This window comes from Monocercomonoides exilis (genome assembly GCF_001643675.1).
Source record: "Monocercomonoides exilis strain PA203 chromosome Unknown scaffold43-869231, whole genome shotgun sequence".
NCBI lineage: Eukaryota > Preaxostyla > Oxymonadida > Polymastigidae > Monocercomonoides > Monocercomonoides exilis.
Genome location: NW_027150588.1, coordinates 595,827 through 621,054, shown reverse-complemented (window position 1 = coordinate 621,054; position 25,228 = coordinate 595,827). Strand labels below are relative to the sequence as shown.

Here is a 25,228-nt window from a genome sequence, read left to right as displayed (position 1 = left end):
GATTTGAACCTTATTATTTTGATTTTTCAATTTCTCCTGATTTAAATTTACAAAATAAAGTTGAATGACTTTATATTTTTCAAAAGAAGTGTATTCTGCCAAGTTTAAATGAACATTCCACAAATTTTACTTTCGCTGAAAACCCAACAAAATGACAACTTTGAGGATTCCAGAAATCAAGAACTCTCGTTACTTTTAAAAGAGCTGTTAAGTATGCTAATTTTTAAAGTTTTATTCACTCTATTTGTTTCTATTTTGCTGGTAAGACTCCAAAGGAAAGCGTGAGCAAATTTTTGGAAAAAAGTTTGTTATTCTTGCTTTGTTTATTTTTATGTGAAATTTAAGAAGATACGAACGCACATACGTTCGCCATCAAAAGAACAATAAAAAGGACAATAAAAAGGAAAATAAAAAGGACAATATAAAAGAAAATCAAAAGGATAATCAAAAGGATCATCGAAAGAAGCAACATACAACTCTGAATGATAATAACAATGACGATGAGCATGTCCTTTTGAACAAAAGTAATGATAATGAGCATGACAGCGGAGACATTGATGAACAAATAGTCAATCAAAGAAATTTACACATCAACATCCCAACGCAACGTGGTATTGTTTTGCCAGCCGATTTTTTTCCTCAAAATCCTGCCGGGACAGATGATGTATTTATCCCTTCGGTGTCTCCACTTTCTCCAAAAATCACATCACATTCTCATAAAATGGGCGATATTGAACCAATTCCATTGGACAAAGATGCTCTTGGAGATAGCTATTTCCAGTTTCCTGACGATGGAATTGATCACAGCCTATCAAGAGAGCTTTCATCTGTTTCTCCAACATCTCACTCTCCCCTCACCCCTTTGTCTCCACTATCTCCGCATTCACCTCGATTCGGGTTTCAAACACCTTCTTACACGGCTCTGTCGCTTTGCTCATCTTTGAGCTCTGCAAAACACTCTTCTCACGAAAACCAGCTGTTTTCGCAGTTAAACTCACCAACCTCCACTTCTGTTTCTCGCTTTTCGCAAAGCTATGCAGATCCTTCTGCTTTTATTTCATCATCAACATCTTCTTCCTCCGTTTCTTCTTACTATAAATCCTCTTCTTCTTCTTCTTCTTCTTCTTCTGCCAAAACATCGCCCTCCACAACCAGACCCTTATCCTCCACAAAAACCTCGCGTTCCAACACATCATCACGTCGTCTGCCAATCAAAAGATCTCATTCCTTCCAATCTTATTCTCGTTCTCTTCGCTCTTCTCCTCTCCCTTCTCGAAGTCCCTCTCCAACAATGCCATCGCCTTCTTCCTCGTCGCTTGCCGCACCTGCTTCATCCAAACGGCCAAAAACTTTTTCTTCGAAATCTGGCAAATCTTCCTCTTCCTCTACAATTAATTCTTCTTCGTCCAATTCTTCTTCTTCCTCCTCCTCTTCTTCTTCATCTTCTTCTTCTATTCCTTCTCCTTCTCCTTCCCCATCGTCTCGCCGTTTTCGCTTGGATCGCTCCATTTCTTCGCTTTCCTCTCGGTCTGTTGGCGCCTCACCTCTTCCTTTACAATTGGTCGATTTTGACCCGAAAGATTTTCAGTGCTCATTTCCTGGTTATCAAATGAGTTCTTCTTCATCCAATACTTCTTCCTCATCTTCTTCTTCTCCGCCTCCTCCACCATCTTCTCCTTGCTGTCCCAACTCTCCTTCTCCTCCGCTTTTATCTCCTCGTATTCGTCCTTCCTCCTCCTCCTCCTCTTCTTCTTCTTTTCCTGAGAATTTTCAACAACAAATAAAGTCAGATGAAAGAATTGAAGAAGAAAAAGATGATCTTTTTAGCACTGAAAATAACAGAAGAAAAACAAATCAAAGTGACAAAGCAGAAGACACTGAAGAATTTGATGAAAATGAAATAGATGAAGACAATGAAGAAGAAGATAGAGAAGAAGCAGAAGCAGAAGAAGAAAAAGAAGATAACAATAACAATGAGAATAATAACAATAATAATGAAGAAGAAGAAGAAGATGATGATGATGATGATGCATCTTTTCGTTCATTTGATCAACAAATAATTCCACATTCTTTCAAAAAAACGAAAAAACAAAGAAAAACCCCCATTTTCCAGCAAGTTTTGCCTGCAAAAGAGAGAAAGTGGGGCCGCCCTCTTCCGAAGAAGCCTTCGTATTTTCGTCCTTCTTCTGCCTCTTTCTTGCTCTCGCGCTCAAACAGAGAGAAAACAATCAACAACTTCAAAGAAGCAGAACGAGAAGAATCGAAAAGAAAAGGGAAAAACAAGAGAAAACAGAGAAAAGAAAGCAAAAAGGGGAGACAAAATAAACAGAATGTTACTCAAAATATTTCTCAAAGGCAAATAACCCCTCCTTCACAGTCAACAATCTCTGCTGCTTCTACTCGCTCCTTCGCATCTTGCTCTGTTTCCACCATCAATTTTCCTCGCATTCCAAGAAAGAGAGCAGATGATTATAAAAATACTAATACTACTACTACTAATAATAATAACAATAATAAACATCATAATAATCAACAGGAACAACAAAATCAATATCTTCTTCATCATCATCGCCCCACTCCTCGCTCCTACTCGTCTTACAACAAAAACAGTAGGCCAGTGTCAGCATATGCAGCATTCTCATCATCTTCACATTTATCATCATCTTCTTCCTCTTTCTCCTCTTCTTCAACTTTAGCTTCTTTTCCCTCTTCCTCTTCTTCTGCTTCTCCTCTTTCAGTCTCTTACTCACCCCATTTAGATCTCAATGTTCTGAATCCCAAACAAACAAGCGAAGAAAACATAGAACAAAAACCTTTCTCACTTTCAGAACTGTTTGCTTCCACTTCTTTTCCTTCTTCTCTTCCTCCTCCTTCTTTTCGAAAGAACAATTCTGCTTCTGTTCTTTCTCGCTCTCCTGTCAACTGCATTTCATTCGACAATTCTCGTTTCCCTTCTTTTGAGTCGTTTGCTCCGCGCCCCATCGAAATTCCGCAGCTCAGTTTGAATTTGGAACCAACATCTATTATTCTGCCGGAAACTTCGCGTTCTTATTCTTCTTCTTCGTTTTCTTCTTCATCATCATCTTCGTTTTCTGATGATGTTGGTTATGATAAAAATAACAATAATAATAATGCAAATGCAAATACAAATACAAATGATGGTGAAGCAGCTGTTAAGTCAACATATTTAAACAGAAAAGGAGAAGCAGGAAATGAATTTTCAGCATTGGTTATTTCTCCTATTTGCCCTGCTCCGAAGAAAGATATGGAAGAGTCGGAAGAGATAAATGAAGAAGGGAGGAATGAAGAGGAAAGAGAGGAGAGAGAAAGAGAAGGAGAAAGAGAAGAAGAAAAGGAGAAAGAAGAAGATGATGATGATGACTGTGATGACGATGAGAATGTTTTTGGAGAGAACGAAGATTACTCATGTTCTGTTTCAGAATGCAAAAAAGTTGGTCAAAAGTTATTTTCAAATGAAAGAGCAGAATTAACAGAAGGAGAAACAAATACAAATGAAAATCTTCCGTTTTCTTCATCAATTTCATCATCATCATCTTCTTCTCCTCCTCCTCCTCCTTCTTCTGATAATTCCTATTTTTCTTCTCTATTCACTCATCGTCCATATGCTTCTCCATCTTCAAAGAAATCTTCAAACAAAATGAAAACAAGTGAAAGGAACATAACTTTTGATCAACAAAATGTTATCGATTCATTTGAAGAAGGAAGAGGAGGAGAAGGAGAAATGATAAAGAAAGAAAAAGAAAGAGGAAAAGAAGAGGAAGAAGAAGAAGAAGATGATGATGATGATGATGAAAATTTATTTGAAAAAGGAAATGAAGAAGGAGAAGAGGAAGAATATTATGATAACACAAATTCATCATCATACAAAAAAGAAAATCGATCAGAAAACGAAGAATTTGAAGGCAGCATCGAAGAAAAGATACAATATCCTTTCATTTATCATCCTAACTTGCCTTCTCGACAACCTCCTCTTCATTCATCATCATCATCTTCTTCTTCTTCTCCTTCTCCTTCTTCTTCTTCACTTCCTTCTTCTTCTTCTTCTTCTTCTTCAGAAACAGCCAAACCTTCAACTCCTCCTCCTCCTATTGCAACTATGCCTGCTCCTCCACTTTCAGTCAGATCTCTTTCAGCTACTCCTTTCAAGTCTCCTTCTTCTTTTCATGCTTCTTCTTCTTCCTCATCTTCTCGTTTTTACTCTTCTTCTTCTTCTCCATCTTTCAATCCTTCTTCTTCCTCCTCCTCCTCCTCCTCGTCATCTTCTTCTTCTTCTTCTTTCTCTTCTCAATCTCATTCTTCCCATTCCCCTTCTCCTCCTTCTCCTCATTTTCTATCTTCTTCTCCTTCTTCTCCCTCATCAAACAGTCACATCCGCCCAAAAACATCGAATTCCACTTTTTCTCCTCGTCTTTCTTCTTCTTCTGCTCCAGCCTCTTTGTCAAAAGATACCTTCAGAAATCATTCAAGGCCAAGACCGAAAACTGCTCGTGTGTTTCATTCTTCTTCTTCTTCCTCATCCTCTTCTTCCTCATCCTCTTCTTCCTCCTCCTCTTCCTCTTCTCCATTTTCTTCCTCTTCTTCTTTCACTTCATCTTCTATAACACCACCACAATATTCCTTCTCTGAACCTCATTCACGTCCTTCCTCTCCTCCTCCTCTTCCTCCTCCTCTTCCTCCTCCCCCTTCTCCTCTCACTTCTCCTCTTCTTAATTCTCTTCCTCTTCCTCTTCCACTACAGATAAACAAAGACATTTCATCTTCACATTCATTTCCTTCTGACAATGCATTTGTGAATTCATCATCATCATCACCATCAAAATCCAATGGTCGTATTAATTCAGAAAATATTTCGCTTTCTTCTTCTTCTTCTCCTTCTTCTTCTCTTTCTTCTTCTCCTTCTCCTTCTCCTTCTTCTCCCTCTTCTTCTTCTTCTTCTCGTCCTTCTTCTTCTCGTCCTTCTTCTTCTCGTCCTTCTTCTTCTCGTCCTTTTTCTTCCTCCTCTTCTTTTAATTCTCATTCTTCTTTTTCTTCTGATTCTTCTTATTCTTCTGCTCATTCTTTTCATTCACTTTCTCCTGTCCCACCTTCCATTTTTCCTCCTCTTTCCATCCCAAAATCATCATTTTTACCAAAAAAAGAAGAAATTTCTGTGCTTAGAACAGAATTTCCTTGTCAAACTTCTTCTTCTTCTTCTTCTTCTTCTCGCTCCTTTGCAAATCCAGTTCACATAACCAAAATGGATGTTGTTACACATCTTGATGCTGAAACAAGCGAAATTTCGTCTGTTGGTGTTTCGCTTTCTTTCGCTCCTTCTTCTTCCACATCATCATCATCATCTTCTTCTTCTTCTTCTTCTTCTTCTTGTTCTTCTTCCTCTTCTTCTTATTCCTCTCCTTTTCATTTTCGTTCTTCCCCTTCCATCAATGCACATCCAGATACACAAATGTTTCTCGTCTTGGGCCAATCGCTTCCTTCTGTCTCTTCTCTTCAGCAGCTGCCGCCGTCTTATCAGCAGAAATTTCAAACGATTTTGCCACAAAATAAAACAAAAATTAGACCGAAACAGCAAAAAATTGTTGAAAATTCAATGAATTCTTTGATGAATAAACAGAATTCTGAAGAGATTTCTGCTTTTCGCACTGCTCGTCAGTCTTCTCGCAGCTCTTTGTTTCATCCAAAAACTGGCAGTTCGAACACTCCTTTGGTTTTTGATAAGTCTTCTTCAAGATTATTTTCCAGTTTATCGTTTTAGTTTTCATTTTCATTTTGTAAAGACGTTGATTTTTGTGAAAAAATGAATACAAAAGTGCTTGTTTTAATTTCAAAATCTTTCATTTCATTTTTAAGAATTTTTGTAATTGTGTATTTTTTGTTAGATGAGAAATCTCAGAAAAAATAAGATTTGTTAATGATCAGTAGTTCATATTATTTTTCTTTTTTTATTTCAATTTAATATGAAAAACGCAAATCCGAGCACAGAAGATTCCATCACAGAAATGCGTTTTAAGATTGCACAATTAGAAGCAAGAGAGGAAAGTTATCAAAAACAGAGAAGGAAAGATCAAGAGCAGCACCAAGCAATTGAAGAAGAATATGAACAAACAATAAATGATTTGGGAGCAAAAATAGGTGCACTTGAAAGGGATGCAGAACAGAGAGAAAGAAACTTTTCGAAACTTGAGACAGAGTTAGATGTTTGTAATAATTTTTAATTTTGTGTCATTTTAAAATTACAATAATATTATTCATTTTACGTACTAAAGTCTGCATATTCTCGATTACATTCGTATGAAACAGAGTACATTGAAATGAGAGATGCTAAGGAACAGATTTCAAAAGATTTAAACCTTAAGAAAGAAGAAAATCAAAAACTTATTGAACAAAATTTAAAAAAGGATGAAGAATTGAAAGACCTTCAACAAACTCGCGATTCCCTTAAAGAACAATTCGATAAGTTAAACGAAGAAATGCAGAACATGCAAGAAAATTATGACCTATCTTTGAAAGAAAACGAGAAACTCAATGGGATGTTAATTGAAAAAGGGAAAATTGAGGAAGAAACAATTTTGCTTGCGGATGAATTAGAAGTGCAAAAAGAACAAAACAATAATCTCAAAGAGTCAATTCGAAAATTCGACGATTTGAAAGAACAACTTCACGAATATGAGTTGACAATTGGTGAAAAAGATAGAACAATTGATCAGTTGAGAGACAAAATAAATGAAAACGAAGGACAAATCGAAGAACTGAAGATTCAAAACGATTTGCTTATAAATGGGCCAGAAGCGATCGAATCTCAAAAGAAAATAGAACAACTTGCGAAGGAAGTTGAAAGAGAAAGACAAATAAACAGTCAACTTCAAGAATCTTCTCACACAACAAAAAAAGAGCTGATCAAAATGGAAACAGAAAACGCATCACTTGTTCAAGACATAAGCAGAGCACATATGCTACTTTTGAGAAGCATTGAGAATGCACTCGATCAAGAAGAAGATCTACAAAGATATGACATGGCTTTCACATCTGCTGCATCAGAATCCAAAATTGAAGAAACGAAAAACGTCACATTCAAGCAAGATGAGCAAAAAAATGATGAAGAAATAGAAAAGATGGAAAATGAGAAGATGACAAGTGATGACTTCCATTCTGTTGATAATACAGATTTGAATGATGAAAAAGAAAATGGAAATGAAAGAAAAGAACATGAAAATGAAAATGAAAATGAAGAAGAAGAATTTCGTGAAGCTGACGATTTTGAAGACTCTTCTTCAGATATTACACAACACATATGCAACAAAGAGGTTGCTGAAAGTGTCGAAAGCTTGGCTTTGAGGATTAGCGATCTTTTGAACGAAGTTTTTGAGACAAAATACAAATGCAAAGAAGCATACGAGCAACTTGAACAGAGCGAAAAGGAAAAACTGGCTTGCGACAGAAACATTGCTTCACTTCAGAAGACTGTTTTGCTGTTGAAAGCGGAAATTGGAGAGTTTGAGAATGAGAAAGATAAGCTTGCAAAGGAAAAAGAAGAATGCGAGCGAAGAGAAGAGGAAGAGGCACGCCAAAAGCAAATAGCAGAAAATGAGCTGCTTGATAGGCAGAATTTTGCTGATTCTCTTGTGCAGATGATAACAGATTCAGAAAATAAGAATAAGCAACAAGGGGCTGATGAAAGAACCGAGCCAAAACTTGAGCGTTCTTCTGTTATTTCGTCGCCTCTGCCAACTTATACAAACTCAGCAGCATCTTCAGCATATTCGCCAACGCCTTTTTCACTGCATGAAATGGGGCAAGCATCTGACTGGAACACAACACGTTCTCTTCTTCTTCAAAAAGTCCGTAATTTGCTTGAAGCAAACGAGCAGAACTTGAAAAAAATGAAAGAAACATCTTCTGCTGTTTCATCTCTCACACAGCAAGTGGACAAACTGAAAGAAGAAAACGAAAAGATGGCAAAAGAAATTGAAGACAAAGAGTGCGAATTGAGAATAGAAAAGCAAAAAATGGCAAGCGAAGCAGAAAGAATGAAACTTGAAAGCGAAACAGCTGCTAGAATTGAAGCCGAAGAAGAAATAAAACAGCTTCGAAACGAGTTGAAGCAAGCAATCGAAGAGCAAAGCGAGTCAAAACTGGCAGCAACTAAATTAGAGATGGCGAATGATGCTTTGTCAATGGAAGCTCAACAATCACGAACTTTTCTTCTGCATCTTTTTGCAAGCACGACTTTGATGGCCAGGATGCTCAGACCATTTCGTTTGAGGTATTTCTCCGTCTTGTTTGGCAAGCAAATTCTGACGGAAGAAATGAAAAAGGCAGAAAAAGAAGCTATTGAGCTGAAGAATATGCTGGCAGCATTGGAAGAAGAGATCAGAGCAAGAGAAGAGAATGAAGAATCATTTGGAAGAAGAGGAGGAGTTGCTTCAAATGATGGCATTGCAGAGGAAATGGCTGCAAATGAAGGTGATTTCCGTGAAGGAAGCATTCGAATTCGCCGATACAAAGATTCTGCTTTGCTTTCATCTGCTTCTGCTTCTGCTTCTGCTTCTGCTTCTGCATCTGCATCTTCAGCTTCTTCGTCCTCCTCATCTTCGTCTTCTTCTTCGTTCAACCGCTTATCATCTCCTTCACTCGACACAACTCTGTCTTCTCTCCGTTTTTCTCGTTCACTTCGACTCCGCACACCACAATTGCCCTTCACACCTCTTCGCCCATCCACTTCAGCCACAGCGCAAATAGCAGGTTCATATCCTTCTGCTTCTAATTCAAATCCTCGAAACTATTTGCGCCTGTTTCGCGTCGCAACAATTGCTGTTCTCGCTTCAAATCGCTTGAATTCATTGCTTTCAGCAACAAATGAAATGTTCGGAACAACCTTTAAATTTGGGCGAAGGCGGATATTTTTGTGTGATTCGTCGTTTATTGCCGAAGATCCGATCATTCCCGAAGTGGAAGGGTTGGGCAAAGACGAAGAAGGCGAGGCTGCTTTGCGTGTGCTCTCGAATTTCGATCCACGCTCACAAGAAGAAGAGGAAGAAAACTCGAGTTCGTTGATGAGCTATGGAATCAAAATGTACGGGAAGGATAATTTCTGGTTTCCTTTTCCTGTTTCGAAGCTGTTTGTGGAAATTGTGAAAAGCAGGACATCTTCAAACAGAAAACAGCGTACAGAAATGAATGCGAAACAAGAATCATTGCCAACAAATTCAACTCAATATTCACTTTCTGGTTCATTTTCTTCATCTTCCATTCCACTTTCATCAATTCTGTCGTCGATTCGCCAATTTTGTTCCAGTTTTTCGGCACGATTACGCGATTTAGAAAGAGAAATAACGTTTTTGAAAAAGAAAAACAGTTCTTTGGAAGCAAGCTCCACTCGAGAGAGAGAAAAAGAAATGGAAACAAAAGAAACACTAAAGCAGACAAAGGAATTGGTTGAATTGCTACAGAAGAGAAACGAGGAACTCGAATCAAGGCGGATCAAAACGGTTCCAGAAGAAGATCTCAGAACGGCTGAAAGGGCAAACAAGGTAATGAGAGAGAAAATGGAAGAATTGAAAAATGAGCTAACCAACAAAAAGAGTAAGATCAATGAAAAAGAAATGTTGATAGGCGAATTGGAAAAGAAATTGAAAGAAGCAGAAAACAAATGTGCTGAAAAGACGAACGAAGTTGTATTAATTCAGCAAAAACTCGATATTTTGAGTGACAATCTTCAACAACAAGAGCAATTTTCAGCGAGTGATAAGCAAGAATTAAACAGAATTACTCAGGAAAATGCGAAACTAACAACAGCCCTTCGACAGATGGAGAGAGAAAAAGAACGACTTGCAGGCGATTCAACACAACTGAAAGGGCAAACAAAGGAATTGGAAGAGAAATTGGATGAAAACAAAGAAAAACTACGTCTGATGAATTTAGAGACGATGGAGCTTCAGCTGAAGAAGGAATATGCCGAGCAGCGGGCGAAGCAGATCAGCGAGGACCAGAAGAGGAAGCAAAAGGAGATAAACGACCTGCAAACAAGGCTGGAGAAGCTGACAGAGGAGTATGAAAGCATCGCAGCGAAGTGTGCAGAGATGGAAGAAATGATACTTAATTTGAAGAAGGACAAAATATTTGCAGAAAAGGAGCTTGCTGTTTTGAAGGAAAAATTCAAGTTCAAACAAGAACAGGCAATGAGAGAAGAAAGAGCGGGAGCGGAGAGGAATTTTAAAGCAACTGATCCAGAAACAGATATATCTGCTTCGCAAAGTGATACAATGAGACAATTGAAGTTTGAATCTATAATTTTTTCCCATCCATGAATATGAGATGTTTTTGAATATTTGAAACTTATTTTCATTTATTTTTTTGAATCCTACTTTTTTTTTATGATAATTATTTTATGTATTTGTTCTATCATCTTCAGCAAGAAAAAAGTTCAGGTATCTGCCTTATTGCAACCACGAAGTTATCTTCTTTCCACTTCAACTCGCTTCAGACCAGGCAATTCTCCTCTTTCCACGCCACTAAACACGCAAAAGACACTTCCATATTCCACATCAACTGTATCATCTGCAATCACTTCACGATTAGCCAAACCTTCCTCTTCCATTTCATCTTCTCAAGAATATTCTGCAATTTTGCCATCTTCCTCAAACACTTCATTTCAGTCTGATCATTCATCCAATTCAACCAAGTTTAATCAATCTTCTTCAAATCCTTTGCCTTCTTCAACCAAATGATCTTTCTTGTTCATTTTCAATATTTAGTGAACGATAATAAATATTTTGGAGGATTTTGAAATTATGAGCAAACTTTTGGAATGGACAACAAATCCTCTCTCAGAATGCATTTTGTTTTATGATGTTATTTTTCTGTTATTGCCTCCTTTTTGAAGCAAATATCAATAACTTATCGAAATAAAAGTTTTTTACCCAATATATTATTTTTTGTCTGGAAAAAATGATTTTTGAATGAGTCAACCTGGATTGCAGCCATTTTGGCGCGAAGTTTAACATTTCCTTTTTTATGATTTAAAATATCATTTTTAACAACTCATGAATTTTCGAAATTGAAAGACAATCCTTTCAATATCATGGAACAAACAAAGGTTTCTAAGCATTAACTGAAAAAAATATTTTTAATTTCTTGAACAGATTAGGACTTGCTTCATATAATCCAGATTTAAATGAAATAGGGTACGCTGAAGTGAATGAAGAAGAAGATTTTCTTCTTCTTCAAATGTTCATTCAAGAACTGCATCCATCTTCAATCATTATCGCATCTAATTCCCAAGAACAATTGAAAATTGCTTTGGAGAAAAATTGTTTTGATCACTTTTAAATTTCTTTTTCATTTATTATTTCTTTTCAAATTTTATAGTGAGTGGAGTTGAATACAGAGTAATTTCAGTTGCTTCAGGAATGTTTTCTGAAGAATGCGCTCGAAGGTACATTTCTATGCTAAGAGCAGGTAATGTGCCCGCAACAAGCTCCAGACCTTTGCTTGTCGGTGCTGCAAGTCTTTCTCTCGTATTTGATTTCAGTAAGCAGCAAGTGACAAAAGCTGTTGGAGCGTTATTGTCATATTTGCATAAAAATCCAATAATTGGTGCTGAAGTTAATTTAAATGAAGGAACTATAATTGTTGAAAGCTTTTCTCAAATTGATTTGTATGTTCAATCTTTTTTTTTGCCATTAACAAATAATTCTTTCTGAAACATTTTCAATTTTCATTTTTTAAAAACTCAACATTTCAGATCCAAAATTGTTACAATGGATGGGAGCGCGTTTAGTGCTTTGCAGATATTTCAAACTGAACGACATCCATCGATGCATGGAATTGGCATTCAAAAAGAAGGAATGTCGCTTTTTTCATTGATGGACAATACCTCATCCCAACCTGGTGCAAAGATGTTAAAGTTATCTGTTTTATTTATTCATTGTACGCTTTTATTTTTTGATTTGTTTCAAATATTTGTTTCACAAAAATGATTTTGTGATTTATTTCATTTTGATGATTCCTTACTCCAAATTTCTTTTATTCCAAAAGACAATGGTTTCATCGTCCAATTTGCGATAAAGCTTGCATTAACAATCGATTGAATACAATTGAATTTTTCTTAAAATCACTAGGGTATTAATTTTTTGATTTTTTAAAATGAATTTTTTCTCTTTCTTTTTTTTTCATGTTTCAAATACTTTTTTCTTAGTCCAGAGGTTATGAGAGATTTGTCAGTAATTATTTCACAGGTTAAACCTCTTAACCATATTCTTCTTTCATTGAAGAAAGGATCAAACACAATGAATCAATATGAGTCTCTCTTGAAAGTGTGTACATAATTTTAATTCATAAATCAAAATTTCAAAAAAACTTTACGCTTTTGAATTGTTCAAATTTGTGAACGATTATTTTGACTTTTTTTCCCGTTCGTTTGCTTGCATGTTCTTTTTTTTTATTTTTATAAGACCATTTTGAACTGTTGTGCAGCTATAGAAACTCTTTCTTCATTCACGCTTTACGATCCTTCACTAACAAAGAAATATCCAATTTTGGATGATGTAGCTTCTTTTCCAACATCAACGTTAAATGAATTGGCAAATAGAATTTTTGGCACAATTGACTTTGATGGGAAAATGGAACCTTCTTCAGAGAATAAACAGCAAAACGAAGTTTTTGAGTCCGATAATAATGAAGTATTTTCAGATTCGAATTCATCAAACTCTTTGACACAAGAAAAAAGAACAAAACTTTCAAGAAACCCTGAGACAGATGAAGAAATGGAAAACGAAAGCTTTGGAAGGATTAATGATAGAAAAACTCAATCCGGGCTATTTCATGATGACTTTGAAAAGCGTTCGAACTTGTTGGATGCATACTCTTCACAATCAAGTATTTTTGGACCGTTGCATAAAAAACGTTTCCAAGAAAGTGTTTTTCATCCTTATAGAATCACTTCACCTCTTCTAATCCCTTTTGGCGATGATGATGATGATAACAGTTATTTTTCCGACTTCGACAATGAAGTGAAGCCGTTTGAATCATTTGGAAATACAAAAACAGCATTTATCTCCGAAGGAATGCAAAGCTTTGATGCTTATCGTTCTTTTCCTTTCAAAGACAAAGAGCGTAACTTCCGTGAAAATAAAGAGATATTGGATAAATCAAATGTCAAAAATAAACTTGATACACAAAAAATTAAGGAATTAAAGAAGCAAAATATCATTTCTTCAAAAAGAAAAAAAGGGATTATTATGAAAGATGAACAAAGTGGAAACGAGAAAGTTAAAGCAAATGAAAATGATGAGATAATGGAAGATGATAACTATCCAAAAGGCAATGAATTTCAGTCGAAAGAAGTTGCAGTTCCAAAAGGAGACGAAGCAAGAGTGAGAAGAGGCATTAATTCCACACTTGACAGATTGAAGGAGACATATTCATCTTTGGCTGATCTTATGGTATGATATATTTTGTGAAAAAAACTGGATTGTGCAAAATGAAAGAAACAAATACTGTGTAAATATTCTTTTTTATTTTGTTTTATTTGTTTTATTTGTTTTTCTTTGATAAATTATTGATTCAATCATTCACATTTCTTTTTCAATCAATTTTTTAAATCAGAGCAACGTTGCTAAGGAAGAGATCGAGTCTATGCCAAAAGGTCTTATTCATCGTCTGTCCGTAGCTTTCTTCCCTAATCTTGGGTATCTTATCGCCATCCATTTGAAAGAATTTTCTGGATTTGAGGATATCCAAACAGAACATTTGTCACAAGAAGAAGATTACACAAGAAGTTTGCTTGTTGTTGAAGAATTTCAGAAACTCTTTAAACAAAATTATAAATAATTTTTAACATTTCAAAAACCTTTCTTTCATTGGAACATGTATTATACTGTTATCAGCCACATTTCAACTTTCTCAGTCTCGGAGAGATGAGCTTGCACTGATAGAGAAGCAATGCGGACTAACGTATCAGTTTGAAATCGATGCAACACGCTATTACAAGAGCAGAAGAATGAAGGAGATGGATTTGACTTTGGGAGATATTACAGAGCAAATTGCAGATGAAGAAAGAAAAGTGTTTACGGATCTGAAATTGAAGATTGATGATTGTACAGACATATTAATAAAAGCAGTTGATATTATTGCAGAAGTGGATTGGTTTGCCAAACGCAGCATCTCTCATTGTTGCAATTTAAATTAATGTTTTCAAACGATTTTATTTTAATTCATGTTTTCTTTTTGACTTTATTTGATGAGTAACCTTTTATTATTTGTAAAAATTTTTTGAAACGTTTCATGTATTCTCTGTTATCAAAACAACTGTATCTATTAGTTATATTTCATTTGCCGTTTCTGCATATGAATATCACTTAACTCGTCCGCAAATAGTTGATGAGCCTGAATTGACGATTAGCGAAGGAAGAAATCTTCTGCAGGAGCTTTGCGTTCCTTTCTTTGTTCCGAACGATACACATTTGAAAGGAGGTATTCATCTGAATCTTTTCTAATTTATTCTTTAATAATTACATTTGAATTTGATTTTCAACTTTTGAAATTAAAATTTCATTTTTATTTTTTGTAAATTCCGCTAACACTTTTTTTGAAATATCAATAAAGACAAACCAGAAGCCATTCTACTCATAACAGGTCCAAATTCATCAGGTAAAACAGTGTATCTGAAGCAAGTTGCTCAAATTGTGTTTTTAGCGCACATTGGCAGTTTTGTTCCAGCAAAAGCTGCAACAGTATGCGAAAAGTGTTAGCTTTTTATTACATCATTGTTTAATGTAATATATTCGCTTTTTATTCCAATAAATGCATAATAAGATTGGACTTGTTGATCACATTTTCTGTAGGATTGTGACAACTGAATCTGTTTCCACTCCTTTGAGTAGTTTTATGATTGATTCAATGCAAATGTCTACAATGATGCAGAATGCCTCTCGGCATTCGCTTCTTCTTATCGATGAATATGGAAAGGGAACAAATCACATTGGTTTGCAAAATGAAAAATATGCTTATGAAGAATTTGAAAGAGTTGAATGAAATCTAACTGACCTTTTTTTTCAAAAGTTAGAATTTGAATAATTTCTTTTTGTACATTGTTTTTAATCTTTCTCTCTTTCTCTCTTTCTCTCTTTCTCTCTTTCTCTCTTTCTCTCTTTCTCTCTTTCTCTCTTTCTCTCTTTCTCTCTTTCTCTCTTTCTCTCTTTCTCTCTTTCTCTCTTTATTTCTTCTATTTCAGATGGAGTTTCACTGCTATCTTCTTGCATTCAATTCTTTATTGAACAAAAAGAGAATTGCCCTCTTATTTTGATTAATACGCATTTTCCAGATTTATTTGATGAAGAGTATGCTTTTTTTTTATCAGATCATCAATATAAATAAGATTTTCTTCAATAATTACTTCAAATTGTTGTTTTCACTTGCATTTTTGCAGAATGATTCCTCAATCATCGTTGATGTCCTTTTGTACCATGCAATTTCATCTGAGTCACAACAATTCTCAGTCAAAATTTTTATCAATGCAACATTCTCCTCAACTTCCTTATTCCATTCCATTTTCAGATATTTCATTTTCTTATCGACTTATCCCAGGAAAAACAACTGAAAGTTTTTCATTATTCTGTGCAAAACTGGCTGGAGTTTCGAAAAAAGTGATTGATCGAGCACAAAAAGTTTGAATTGTTTATTTCAGAAATTTGTGAGGGTGTAATGATGTTTGATATTTTTTCATAACTAAACTTTTCCATAAATTCGCTTTTCTAATAAAAATGATGAATTATTTTTCAGTTTTTGCTCACAAAGGAAAAGGGGATTGAACTCAACATGAATGACAATGAAGAATGTCCATCAGTGAATTCTTCAGTTCAATTTCCGTCTTCTTTGAATTCTCAACTTTTTTTTCCAAGCCGCGTCGAAGCAGCGCTAAAATTATTTTTATCATTTGATGTTGAAGCAGGAGATTTGGATGAATTTGTTGGATCCCTCAATGCCATTTGATGAAATAATAGAGGATAAGTGAAGTTTCGTTCATTGAAAACAGCACGAGCATTTCTTTCCCAGAATCTGAATTGATTTTTTTTTTTTCCAAAACATTCATTTCAATTTATTATTTATGAAATATACACCAAAAATAATTCAATTTCGTAAATTAATAATTTGAATTCGAAAAAGAATATTTCTATTTTGAAAATAATTCTTGACTGTATTTTTTCGATTTCATGTTGATGGATATCAGTGAATAATATGTTGAAATTCACCTAGCAACAAACTATCATTCTTGAATAATTATTGAGTTTTTAAAAATATATTGATTTTTTGAAGATTGTCATAAATATTTCATGGAAATGATTCTGTTGTTGAATGAAAAGAATTTTCTTCACTCAACAAAAAATGTTTAACTGAAATTTGAATACTGAAAAATAATTACTACTGAATAAAATAAATGGGTGAATATTTTTGAAATGTCAAAATTTTTTTGAAAAGTTCCTTTTGTTTAATTTTCAAAGAAAATGAAAACTTCATATTTTGATCTAATTTCTGTTCACGCTCACCAAATTTTGCTGATATAAAAGCAAAATCAAGACATTGTTTTTATTTCTAATTTCGTGAAATTTCATAATTGTGAACAGAAAATTGATTGAAATATGAAATTTTCATTTTATTTGAAAATTAAACAAAAGGAACTTTACAAAAAAATTTAGACAAATCGTATCTTTTTTCGGAGTGTTGATTTTTCAAGAGTTGTTTATCATTGAATAGAGATTTTGGATTTTTATATGTCTAAATTTTTTTGAAAAGTTCCATTTGTTTAATTTTCAAAAAATAAAAAATTTCATATTTCTATCTAATTTCTGTTTTCACTCACAAAATCACACCCAAACGAATAAAATAACTTTGACAAGGATTTGTTTCAATGACAGCAAAATTTGGTGAGTGAAAACATAAATTTGATTGAAATATGAAATTTTTTATTTTTTGTAAATTAAACAAATGGAACTTTTCAAAAAGATTTTGACATATGATAGATTTTATCAAAAAATATTTCAAATGCAAATATTAAGCTGTAGCAAAGATGGAGATATTTTTTATTAGTATTTTCACTTTTCAGTGTTCTTTTGTTGTTATTAAAGACATAATTTCGAACGAAAATTTTTGATTACAAAAATATGGAATCAAAGATAATATCCCATATAAAAAGTTTTCAGTTTCAAAAAACACAAAATATTTCTACAAAATGCAGAAAATGCTTCAATTCATTAAATAGTTGATATTTTTCATTTTTGATAATCAAAAAATAAAATATGCAAAAAATTCTAAATCGCTTGTTTCTTTTTTGAAAAATCATCAATTTCAAAAACTGAAAAAAAAAGCAGTCTGATCACAAATTAAAAAGTGTGCATGAATTTCACAAAGCAAACTATTCACATAAATGGTCAAAATTTAATTGTTTCGAATTTGATATATTCTTTTTCGAAATTGAAATGTCTATTCCGAAATCGAATTATCATTTCACGAATATGGGTGATTCTTTTTGATTTCATATTTTTCCTATCAAAAATTTCGAATTAACAATTTACTGCTAACATTTAGAAATTTATCTAATATTTTCATAATAGTCTTAAATGTGCTTCTCTGTCTTTTAATGATAACATGCATTTGAAAGACAGTAATTTAAAAACATGAAACGCTTTTATGAAAATTCTTTTGCAAATAACCGTGAAAGAGAAAATTTCACAAACTTTGAGAAAATATATGATTTCAAAAATAATCACCCATAAGAAATATTATTGTTCGAAATATAAATATTTAAAATGTATATTTCATGAATAATAAATTGAAATAAATATTTCGAAAAAAAATAATTCAATTCAGATTCTGGGAAAGAAATGCTCGTGCAATTTTCAATGAACGAATCTTTATTTATTCTTGATTTATTAACTGCTTATGCTTTTTGGAATTCGTTTATTTTTTTTTTTTTTAACATATTATTTCCCTATTTGATGCAAATTAATCTAAATTAATTATTTCATTTGAAATTTTCATTTTCATTAATACTGATTTTCACTCACGTTTTGTTCGTTTGATATCCTCAATAGATACAATGAATAATTTTTCAAAAAATAATAAGTTTTCTATTTATTTCAAAAATGTTTTTTTAATTTATGAATATTCATATTTCATTTTACAGAAAATTTTGAAAAAATAAGTTTGATTTTTTTTTACAAAAAAGTGCAAATAACAAATTTGCATATGATGAGAAAACATTTTCCAACATAAAGATTTGATTCTTTTTTTTTAAATATAGAATTGAAATTTTGATTGTTAAACTTCAATGGTGTTTTCAGGATTTTATTAATTCTTTGATCAGTAATGAAAAATTAATCAAAAAATGCATTAGATCAAGTTTGGAGGTAAATATTTTAATTCATGTTTAACGGTTTGCAAACTTAACTTGAAATTTAATCAGTCAAACGAACATTTAAATCGAAATTCTATTTTTTATTTTAATATTTATTTCTCAGACGCTGAATGGCCTTCAAAGTGTGGAATCAAGCCAGAGCAGATTCCTCCTGCTTTTAAGGATAAGCTCGGTGATGTGACTGAAACATTGAAGGAATTATATAAGAACGGAGTTCCTTCAAATCTGGTGAATGCTTTTGGAACCGTTTCTGAAAAGCATGGAATTCCTCTTCCAACAACATCAAAGTTTATTAACCTTGTGAATAGCCACGCAATTGGTTTGAATTTTTTTGTGCAAAGCTACTTATATTTTTTATTATAAAATTATTGTTATTTAGAGTATTATCGTCTTCATCCTGTGGTCGTCCCAGAGAAAAAAAGAATAATTTTCCGTTTGAGACAAAAAGATGGAAAAGAAAATGGAAATGAAAGAGTGTTCAGGAAAGTTCGAATTGTTATAAGAGACGAAAATGGAGAAGAGATGAGTACAGATGAATGGAGACGTCAATTCATGAAGCAACAAGATTTTTCTGATTTTAGCTTTGAAACTGTTCGAAACAGATTTATGCAACTTGATCAAGCGCAACAAAGGAGTAATGTTTTATCAAAACGACTTCCAACTCCTCAGGGAGTTGTTAGTGACACGCTGGCGGCAAGACTTATTCGATATGGAGGGATAGTGAGAAAAGTACGTCCATCTCTTCGATCTAAAGTTAAAGATCAAAAAGATGGAAAGAGTCTGAAAGAAGACAACGAAGAAGTCATTGAGGAGGAGGAAGAGGAAGACACGGGAAGAGGCAGAATCAAAAAGAGAACAACAGGCAAAGCTGGGGCAAGCGGGCGCAGAAGAATAGGCGGAAGCGGGAGAACGATTGTTGAAGGCGAGGGAGGTGAAGAAGAGGAGGAAGAGGAATTGGATGCAAATGGCACAGGAAGGAAGAGAGTTCGAAGAAGCGTAACCAAAACAGCAGGAGCATTAGAAGGAGAAGGAGGAGATTTGGAAGCGGAAGGAACAAAAGAGACAGGAAAAGACGAATCTGCTAGCACATCATCTTCATCCTCATCTTCTTCGTCCTCCATATCTGCAGATGATGAAGACGAAGGGTACGATTATGGTGTTGTGCAGACGATTGTGATGGATTCAAAGGGAAACGTGGTGAGTGTGGAGGAGCACCTGGCCGAGGAAGGAGAAGAGATTGATGTGTCGAAGGGCGATCTGGACGGGCGAGATGAGAGATTCCAGAACATCAAACGGAAGAGCGAGGCAGACAGCGAGAAGAAGAAGAAGAAGAGAGAAGAAGGCAGCGGAGGCGAAGGGAAAGAAGACAGCTCGAGCGACAGCGACGAGTTCGACGAAGAAAGCGAGTTCGAAGACGAGGAAGAGAGCGACTGGGAATACGACTGGGTTGATCTGGAGCCTCCTCCTTTGGACGAGTCAGCACTTCCTTCTGATCTCCCACCGCCTCCGATGCCTCCTTCCGAAGGCTCTGAGCCAAATGCTGATACTCTTTCCCAATCTCCCCCCCACACACCCAATCTCCCACCGCTGAATGAGCTGTCGGCAGCTGACACGGCGCTGTTGCTGAGTGCGAAGGGAGACGAATGGCTGCCTCTGGACAAAGAGGAGCTGATAAAGGAGAGGAAGAACAGAAGCGGGAAAAACGTGCAGGCGTCGGAAGAGCTTGACGAGCCGATGGTGGCGATTATTGTGGAAGAAGAGGAGAAAGTACCCAAATGGGTGGATTGCAAGGAAGGTGAGCCAGGCGCTGTGGAATACGAGGCAAAAGTTGAAGGAGAAGAAGGAAAAAGCGGATCAACTGTGAAGAAGTATCATAAGCAAATATATGAAACAATAATTGTAAAGAGGAGGAAGATTGTTCCTTTAAGGGAGCATCCAGAGGGAGTGCCAGTGGAGCTGAGGAAGCGAAGGAAGAAGCTTTCAGAGGAAGAGAAGAAGATGCGAAAGGAAAAAAGAGAGAAGAAGAGGAAAGCAAACAAGAGCAAGAGAGGCAAAGGGAAGAAAGTGGTGATGAGTGAGGCAGCGATCCACATGTTGCTTGTGGAGAAGTTTATCAAAGACCAAAAGATGGACAAGGCTCTTTTTGGGAGGGAAAGCGACAAAGATGAAGGAGAAAAAGCGAAAGGAGAAGAAAATGGCGAGGGGGATAATGGAGAAGAAGAGGAAATTGTGTTGGATGATGACTTTATGGATGAACTGGATTTGCTGAACAAGCAGGAAGAAGAAGAAAGGGCGAGAGAGGAAGAAGAAGAAAGGTTACGCTTGATTGAAGAAGAGGAGAGGTTGAAGAAAGAGGAGGAAGAAAGGCTGAAGAGAGAGGAAGAAGAGAGAATAAGAAAGGAGGAGGAAGAGAAGAAGAGGAAAGAAGAAGAGGAAAGGAAGAGGAAAGAAGAAGAAGAGAGAATAAGAAAGGAGGAGGAAGAGAAGAAGAGGAAAGAAGAAGAGGAAAGGAAGAGGAAAGAAGAAGAAGAGAGGAAGAGGAAAGAGGAAGAAGAGAGGAAGAAGAAAGAAGAGGAAGAGAGAATAAGAAAGGAAGAAGAAGAAAGGAAGAGAAAAGAGGAGGAAGAGAGGAAGAGGAAGGAAGAAGAAGAAAGAAAGAGAAAGGAAGAAGAGGAACGAAAGAGGAAAGAAGAAGAAGAGAGAAAGAGGAAGGAGGAAGAAGAAAGAAAGAGAAAAGAAGAGGAAGAAAAGAAGAGAAAAGAAGAAGAGGAGCGAAAGAAGAAAGAGGAAGAAGAAGAGCTTCAGAGGTTATTAGAAGAAGAAGACAGAATGATTAGAGAAGAGGAAGAAAGGAAGAAGAAAGAAGAGGAAGAGAGGAAGAGAAGAGAAGAAGAAGAGCTGAAGAAGAAGATTGAAGCAGAAGAAAGAGAGAGAAAGAGATTAGCTGATTTAGAAGCAGCACGAAAACAGAAAGAAGCTGAAGCAAAAGCGAGAGAATTGCAAAGACTAGCTGAAATTGAGCGTTTGAGGAAGGAGAAAGAAGAAGAGGAAAAAAGAGAAAGAGAACAAGAAATGGCGATGCTTGCAGAACTGGAGAGGAAAGCAGAGGAAATTTCAGAGGAAGAAGAAGAATTTGCAATTGAAGACGATGCTAAGCCAACACAGTTTGCTCCGTCGCTGAAGAAGAAGAAGAAGCTGCTTGAGGAAAGAGAGCGGAGAAAGAAGGAGAAGGAGAAGAAGAAGAAGAAGGAAAAAAAAGAGAAGAAAGAGAAACAGCTTTCCTTAAGCGCTTCGGGTGCAGCAGGAGAAGGCGAGCGAGCGAAGGACAAAGACGGAAAGCCAATTGAATCAGACTCAAGTTCCAGTGATGATGACGATGATGATGACGATGATGATTTGGAGGCAGAGCTTGATTTAGACTCATTAGAAGAGGATGGGGAAGAAGGAGGAAGGAGAGGTGGAAAAGATGAGGTGGATGATATAATGGACTATGGGAACATGGAGTCTAGTATTGTGGGAAATGTGGTAACATCAGATGGTTTCTTCAATCTTGGCGTGGTTGAAGAAGACGACGAGAGCGAGGAAGATGATGAAGAAGAGATGAGGATAAGGAAAGTGGAGGAGGAGGAGAGGAGAAAAAGGGAAGAGAAGGACATGAAGGAGAAAGGAGCAAGAAGAAGAGGAGAAAAAATGGAGCCATCGAAAAAGAAGAGGGGCAAAATCGGAATGGGGCGAAATGGTGTGTCAGGTGATGGGGAAGTTGTGGATGTAGACATTTTGGCAGACGGAGACGATGGAGAAGAGGTGGATGTGGATGTGCAGGCAGACGGAGAGGAAGGAGAGGAGGTTGAATTGGATGTGGAGATTGAGGAAGACGGGTTGGATGACAGTGATATCACGCCAGACGAGAACGAGGTGAATAGAAGTAAGATGAGGGCGGAGATGAAGAAGAGGGAGAGAGAGAGAGAAGAAAAGGAGAGAGAACTGGCGAGGAAGAGAAGAGAGAAGAGGAAGCAGGAGAGAGAGAAAGAGAAGAGGAAGCGGTCGGCGGAGGAGGAATTCTTCGAAGATGAAGAAATTGACGAGTCAGACGATGACAACGACGATGATGATGGAACAGGCTCTTCAGCATCAGGCCCACCCGTATCGCCATCATCTGCGTCTTCTTCTGCTGAGAAGAAGGAGAAGAGCAAAAAAGACAAAGAGAAAGACAAAGAGTCGAAGTATCAGGACATGAAGCTTGTGCCACTGACACAGCTGATCATGACACGCACGATATACACTTCAAGCAGCAAAGACAAGAAAAAAGAATATTATTCTGCTTCTTCTTCTTCTACTTCTGAAGAGGACGAAGAAGAGACAGAGGCGCTGGATTCTGTTCTGGACGATCTGCAGCCATTCATCAATGCTGGGGCACAGGGAGTGAAGCAGCTGAAGAAGAAGACGAAACACATTGTTCCATCTGAAGAGGCATTGAAGAGGATAAGTGCGCTGTATATCGCTGAGCTGTTCAAAGAAGAGAAGGACTTAGCTGAAGCAAGAAAGGATCTGTTGAAGGAGAAGCCGTATCTGGTGCCAGCGAATCTGATTGAAGTTGAGCTGACGACGAAGAAAGGAAGAAGAGAAGAGCATGCGAAGTATTTGGATGCGAAGCACAAGGACACGCTGTATTTCCTGTCGCAGACGTCAAAGACGAAAGGTCTGAAGGCGATTGACAACATCATCAAGACTGTTGTCAACAAGCTGAAGGAGGCGCTGGTGATGGGAGACAGAAAGACGATCTGGAATGCATATTTCCGAGTGATTGCTCTGTTCTACAACCGCTCAGCAGTCACGAAGGTGAAAGTGATGGCCGATGACGAGCTGATCAAGCTGATTATGCAGCAGTTGCGGAAGAACCACCGTGGGAGGCTGCTGGACCTGGTGTCGTTGCTGTCGCTTCTGTCTCGGCTGAAGGAAACACACGAGTCGTTTTTGAACTACAAGGTGATTCCGTATCTGACAGCCATGTTTATGAGCGAGAAAGTGCGGTCGAGCATAGTGCTCTTCTACTCAGAAATGATCTGCTTCCTCTCGGCGACTCCTGCCTGCCGCACGCTCATCCTTCAGCAGGGGATTATGAAGCGTGTGGCGCATGTGCTGCGGCAGCAGGCGTACTACGACCAGTTTGTGCTGAAGTATCTGACTGGCTTCTTGTACCAGGTTTCGACATCGACGTCAGAGATGGAGGAGATCCTGCGCGCATCGGCAGAGAAGTCGCTGATTGACCAGCTGAAGCAGAAGTTCAAAGAGACTAACGACGATTTGGCAAGGCTGACCACAGGAGCGCTGGTGAACTTATCAGTGGAGCAGAATGTGTGCCAGATGATTGTGGTCAGAGGAGGCATCACAGACCTGTTCCACCTGGCGGAGGAGTTCAAAGACGGGTTCTTTGTGATTGTGCGAAACTCGCTGCACATCATGAACAATGTGCTGGAGACGAGGGATGGGCGTGTGGCTGTCGGGAGAGAGGCGCCGAGTGTGATTCCGCTGCTGACGCAGATTGTGAGCATCCACCGCGACGTCGACGAAGGCGTGGTGAAGTACGGCTGCTCCATCTTGCACTTCTACGCGACGCAGACAAAGGACAACTTGGATCTCCTGTTCCAGTCGGGTGTGCTTCAAGCAGTCTCAGCGACAGTCAATGACCACAAGCGGTTCTCGCTGGACACCATCCACAATGCTGTGGGTGTTCTGTGTGCGATGTCGCTGTCGCACAAGCAGTCGCGCGCGGAGCTGGAGAACAGCGATGTGGTTCCCATTTTGAGCTATCTGCTGAGCAAGTACTGCTCCACCAACACGCCATTCACTGAGCTTCTTCTGGGGATAATGTACGGGCTTTGCTTTGTGCCGAAGAACCAGAAAATCTTTGGAGGGCTGGGGGCAGTGACGTCGATCATGGAGGTTATTACTCAGAACTACCGCACGTGCCCTGTGGTGGTGAAGAACGGGCTGGGCGCGCTTGCGCAGCTGGTGTCGACGTTCCAGTTCAGCACGCAGTTCTTTGCGGCAGACGGGATGAATGTACTGGATGATGTGCTGAGGTTCTACATGGACTCGCCAGCGGACGCCTGGCCGATTGCGCAGCCAGGAGATGATCACAGGAAGAACACGTACAGAGGAGCACCTGATATCTTGGATATAAAACTCAATTTGACAGGGAGTCTTGTCGCTGCTTGTACAACGATGAGCGATGAGCAGAAGAAGCAGTACATCAAATTGAACATTGTGAACACCCTGAAGGATTTGATGGAGCGCTCCATCGGAGTTTCGCAAGCGCTGTGTGAGAATTGCTGCTCTGTTTTGTTCACTTTGAAAGTTCCCAGAGGACCGTTTTCAGATTTTAAGAAGATTATCTCAAAAGCAAAGAAGGAATATCCAGATTCGACGTCTTTCAAAGATTCTTAATGAACATCAAAATGATGATATCTAGATAGGCAAATTATGCAACATTGTTAGTATTGAGAGTATATTGATAATAGTTAGTATTGCTATTTCCATAGAAAAAATAGGTTGAAGCGTTTTGATGTACTTCAAATTCCACAAAAGATTTTTTTTTTTTTAATTTCTTTTTGATTGAATTATTTTATTTAATTTTATATCTGTTTTTTTTTTTTTTTTTTTTTTTTTTTTTTTTTTTTTTTTTTTTTTTGTTTACAAAACTCTTCTTGTTGTTTTAAACATGAATTTGTATATTCTTTTTGCGTCAAATACCAATCTTTACACATCAAACAATAACGTGTTCATCTCCTGCTTCTT

The 25,228-nt window shown here is 36.8% G+C and overlaps 4 protein-coding genes across 4 annotated transcripts; all 4 read left to right on the top strand.

Moving 5' to 3' along the window:
* Positions 1 to 721: 721 nt before the first annotated feature.
* Positions 722 to 5,773, top strand: MONOS_11243 (uncharacterized protein; the record flags this gene model as incomplete). The annotated part of the gene is made up of 1 exon (XM_067863757.1): positions 722 to 5,773. The coding sequence occupies one exon, from the start codon at positions 722 to 724 to the stop codon at positions 5,771 to 5,773; it is 5,052 nt and encodes a 1,683-aa protein (XP_067722160.1).
* A 176-nt stretch (positions 5,774 to 5,949) lies between these two features.
* On the top strand, positions 5,950 to 10,923 carry MONOS_16761 (uncharacterized protein). Its single transcript, XM_067869633.1, has 3 exons — positions 5,950 to 6,215; positions 6,285 to 10,294; positions 10,430 to 10,923. The coding sequence occupies exons 1-3, from the start codon at positions 5,976 to 5,978 to the stop codon at positions 10,743 to 10,745; spliced, it is 4,566 nt and encodes a 1,521-aa protein (XP_067722159.1). The 5' UTR covers positions 5,950 to 5,975; the 3' UTR covers positions 10,746 to 10,923.
* A 321-nt stretch (positions 10,924 to 11,244) lies between these two features.
* MONOS_11244 (putative DNA mismatch repair protein MSH5) lies at positions 11,245 to 15,051 on the top strand (the record flags this gene model as incomplete). The annotated part of the gene is made up of 11 exons (XM_067863758.1): positions 11,245 to 11,329; positions 11,386 to 11,674; positions 11,762 to 11,923; positions 12,055 to 12,138; positions 12,215 to 12,332; positions 12,471 to 13,460; positions 13,624 to 13,795; positions 13,905 to 14,163; positions 14,339 to 14,490; positions 14,623 to 14,750; positions 14,833 to 15,051. 11 exons carry the CDS (start codon positions 11,245 to 11,247, stop codon positions 15,049 to 15,051), a joined length of 2,658 nt encoding a protein of 885 aa, XP_067722158.1.
* Positions 15,052 to 18,416: 3,365 nt separating this feature from the next.
* Positions 18,417 to 24,877, top strand: MONOS_9966 (uncharacterized protein; the record flags this gene model as incomplete). Its single annotated transcript, XM_067880512.1, has 4 exons — positions 18,417 to 18,448; positions 18,534 to 18,749; positions 18,810 to 19,303; positions 21,005 to 24,877. Exons 1-4 carry the CDS (start codon positions 18,439 to 18,441, stop codon positions 24,875 to 24,877), a joined length of 4,593 nt encoding a protein of 1,530 aa, XP_067722157.1. The 5' UTR covers positions 18,417 to 18,438.
* Between the last annotated feature and the right edge of the window lie 351 nt (positions 24,878 to 25,228).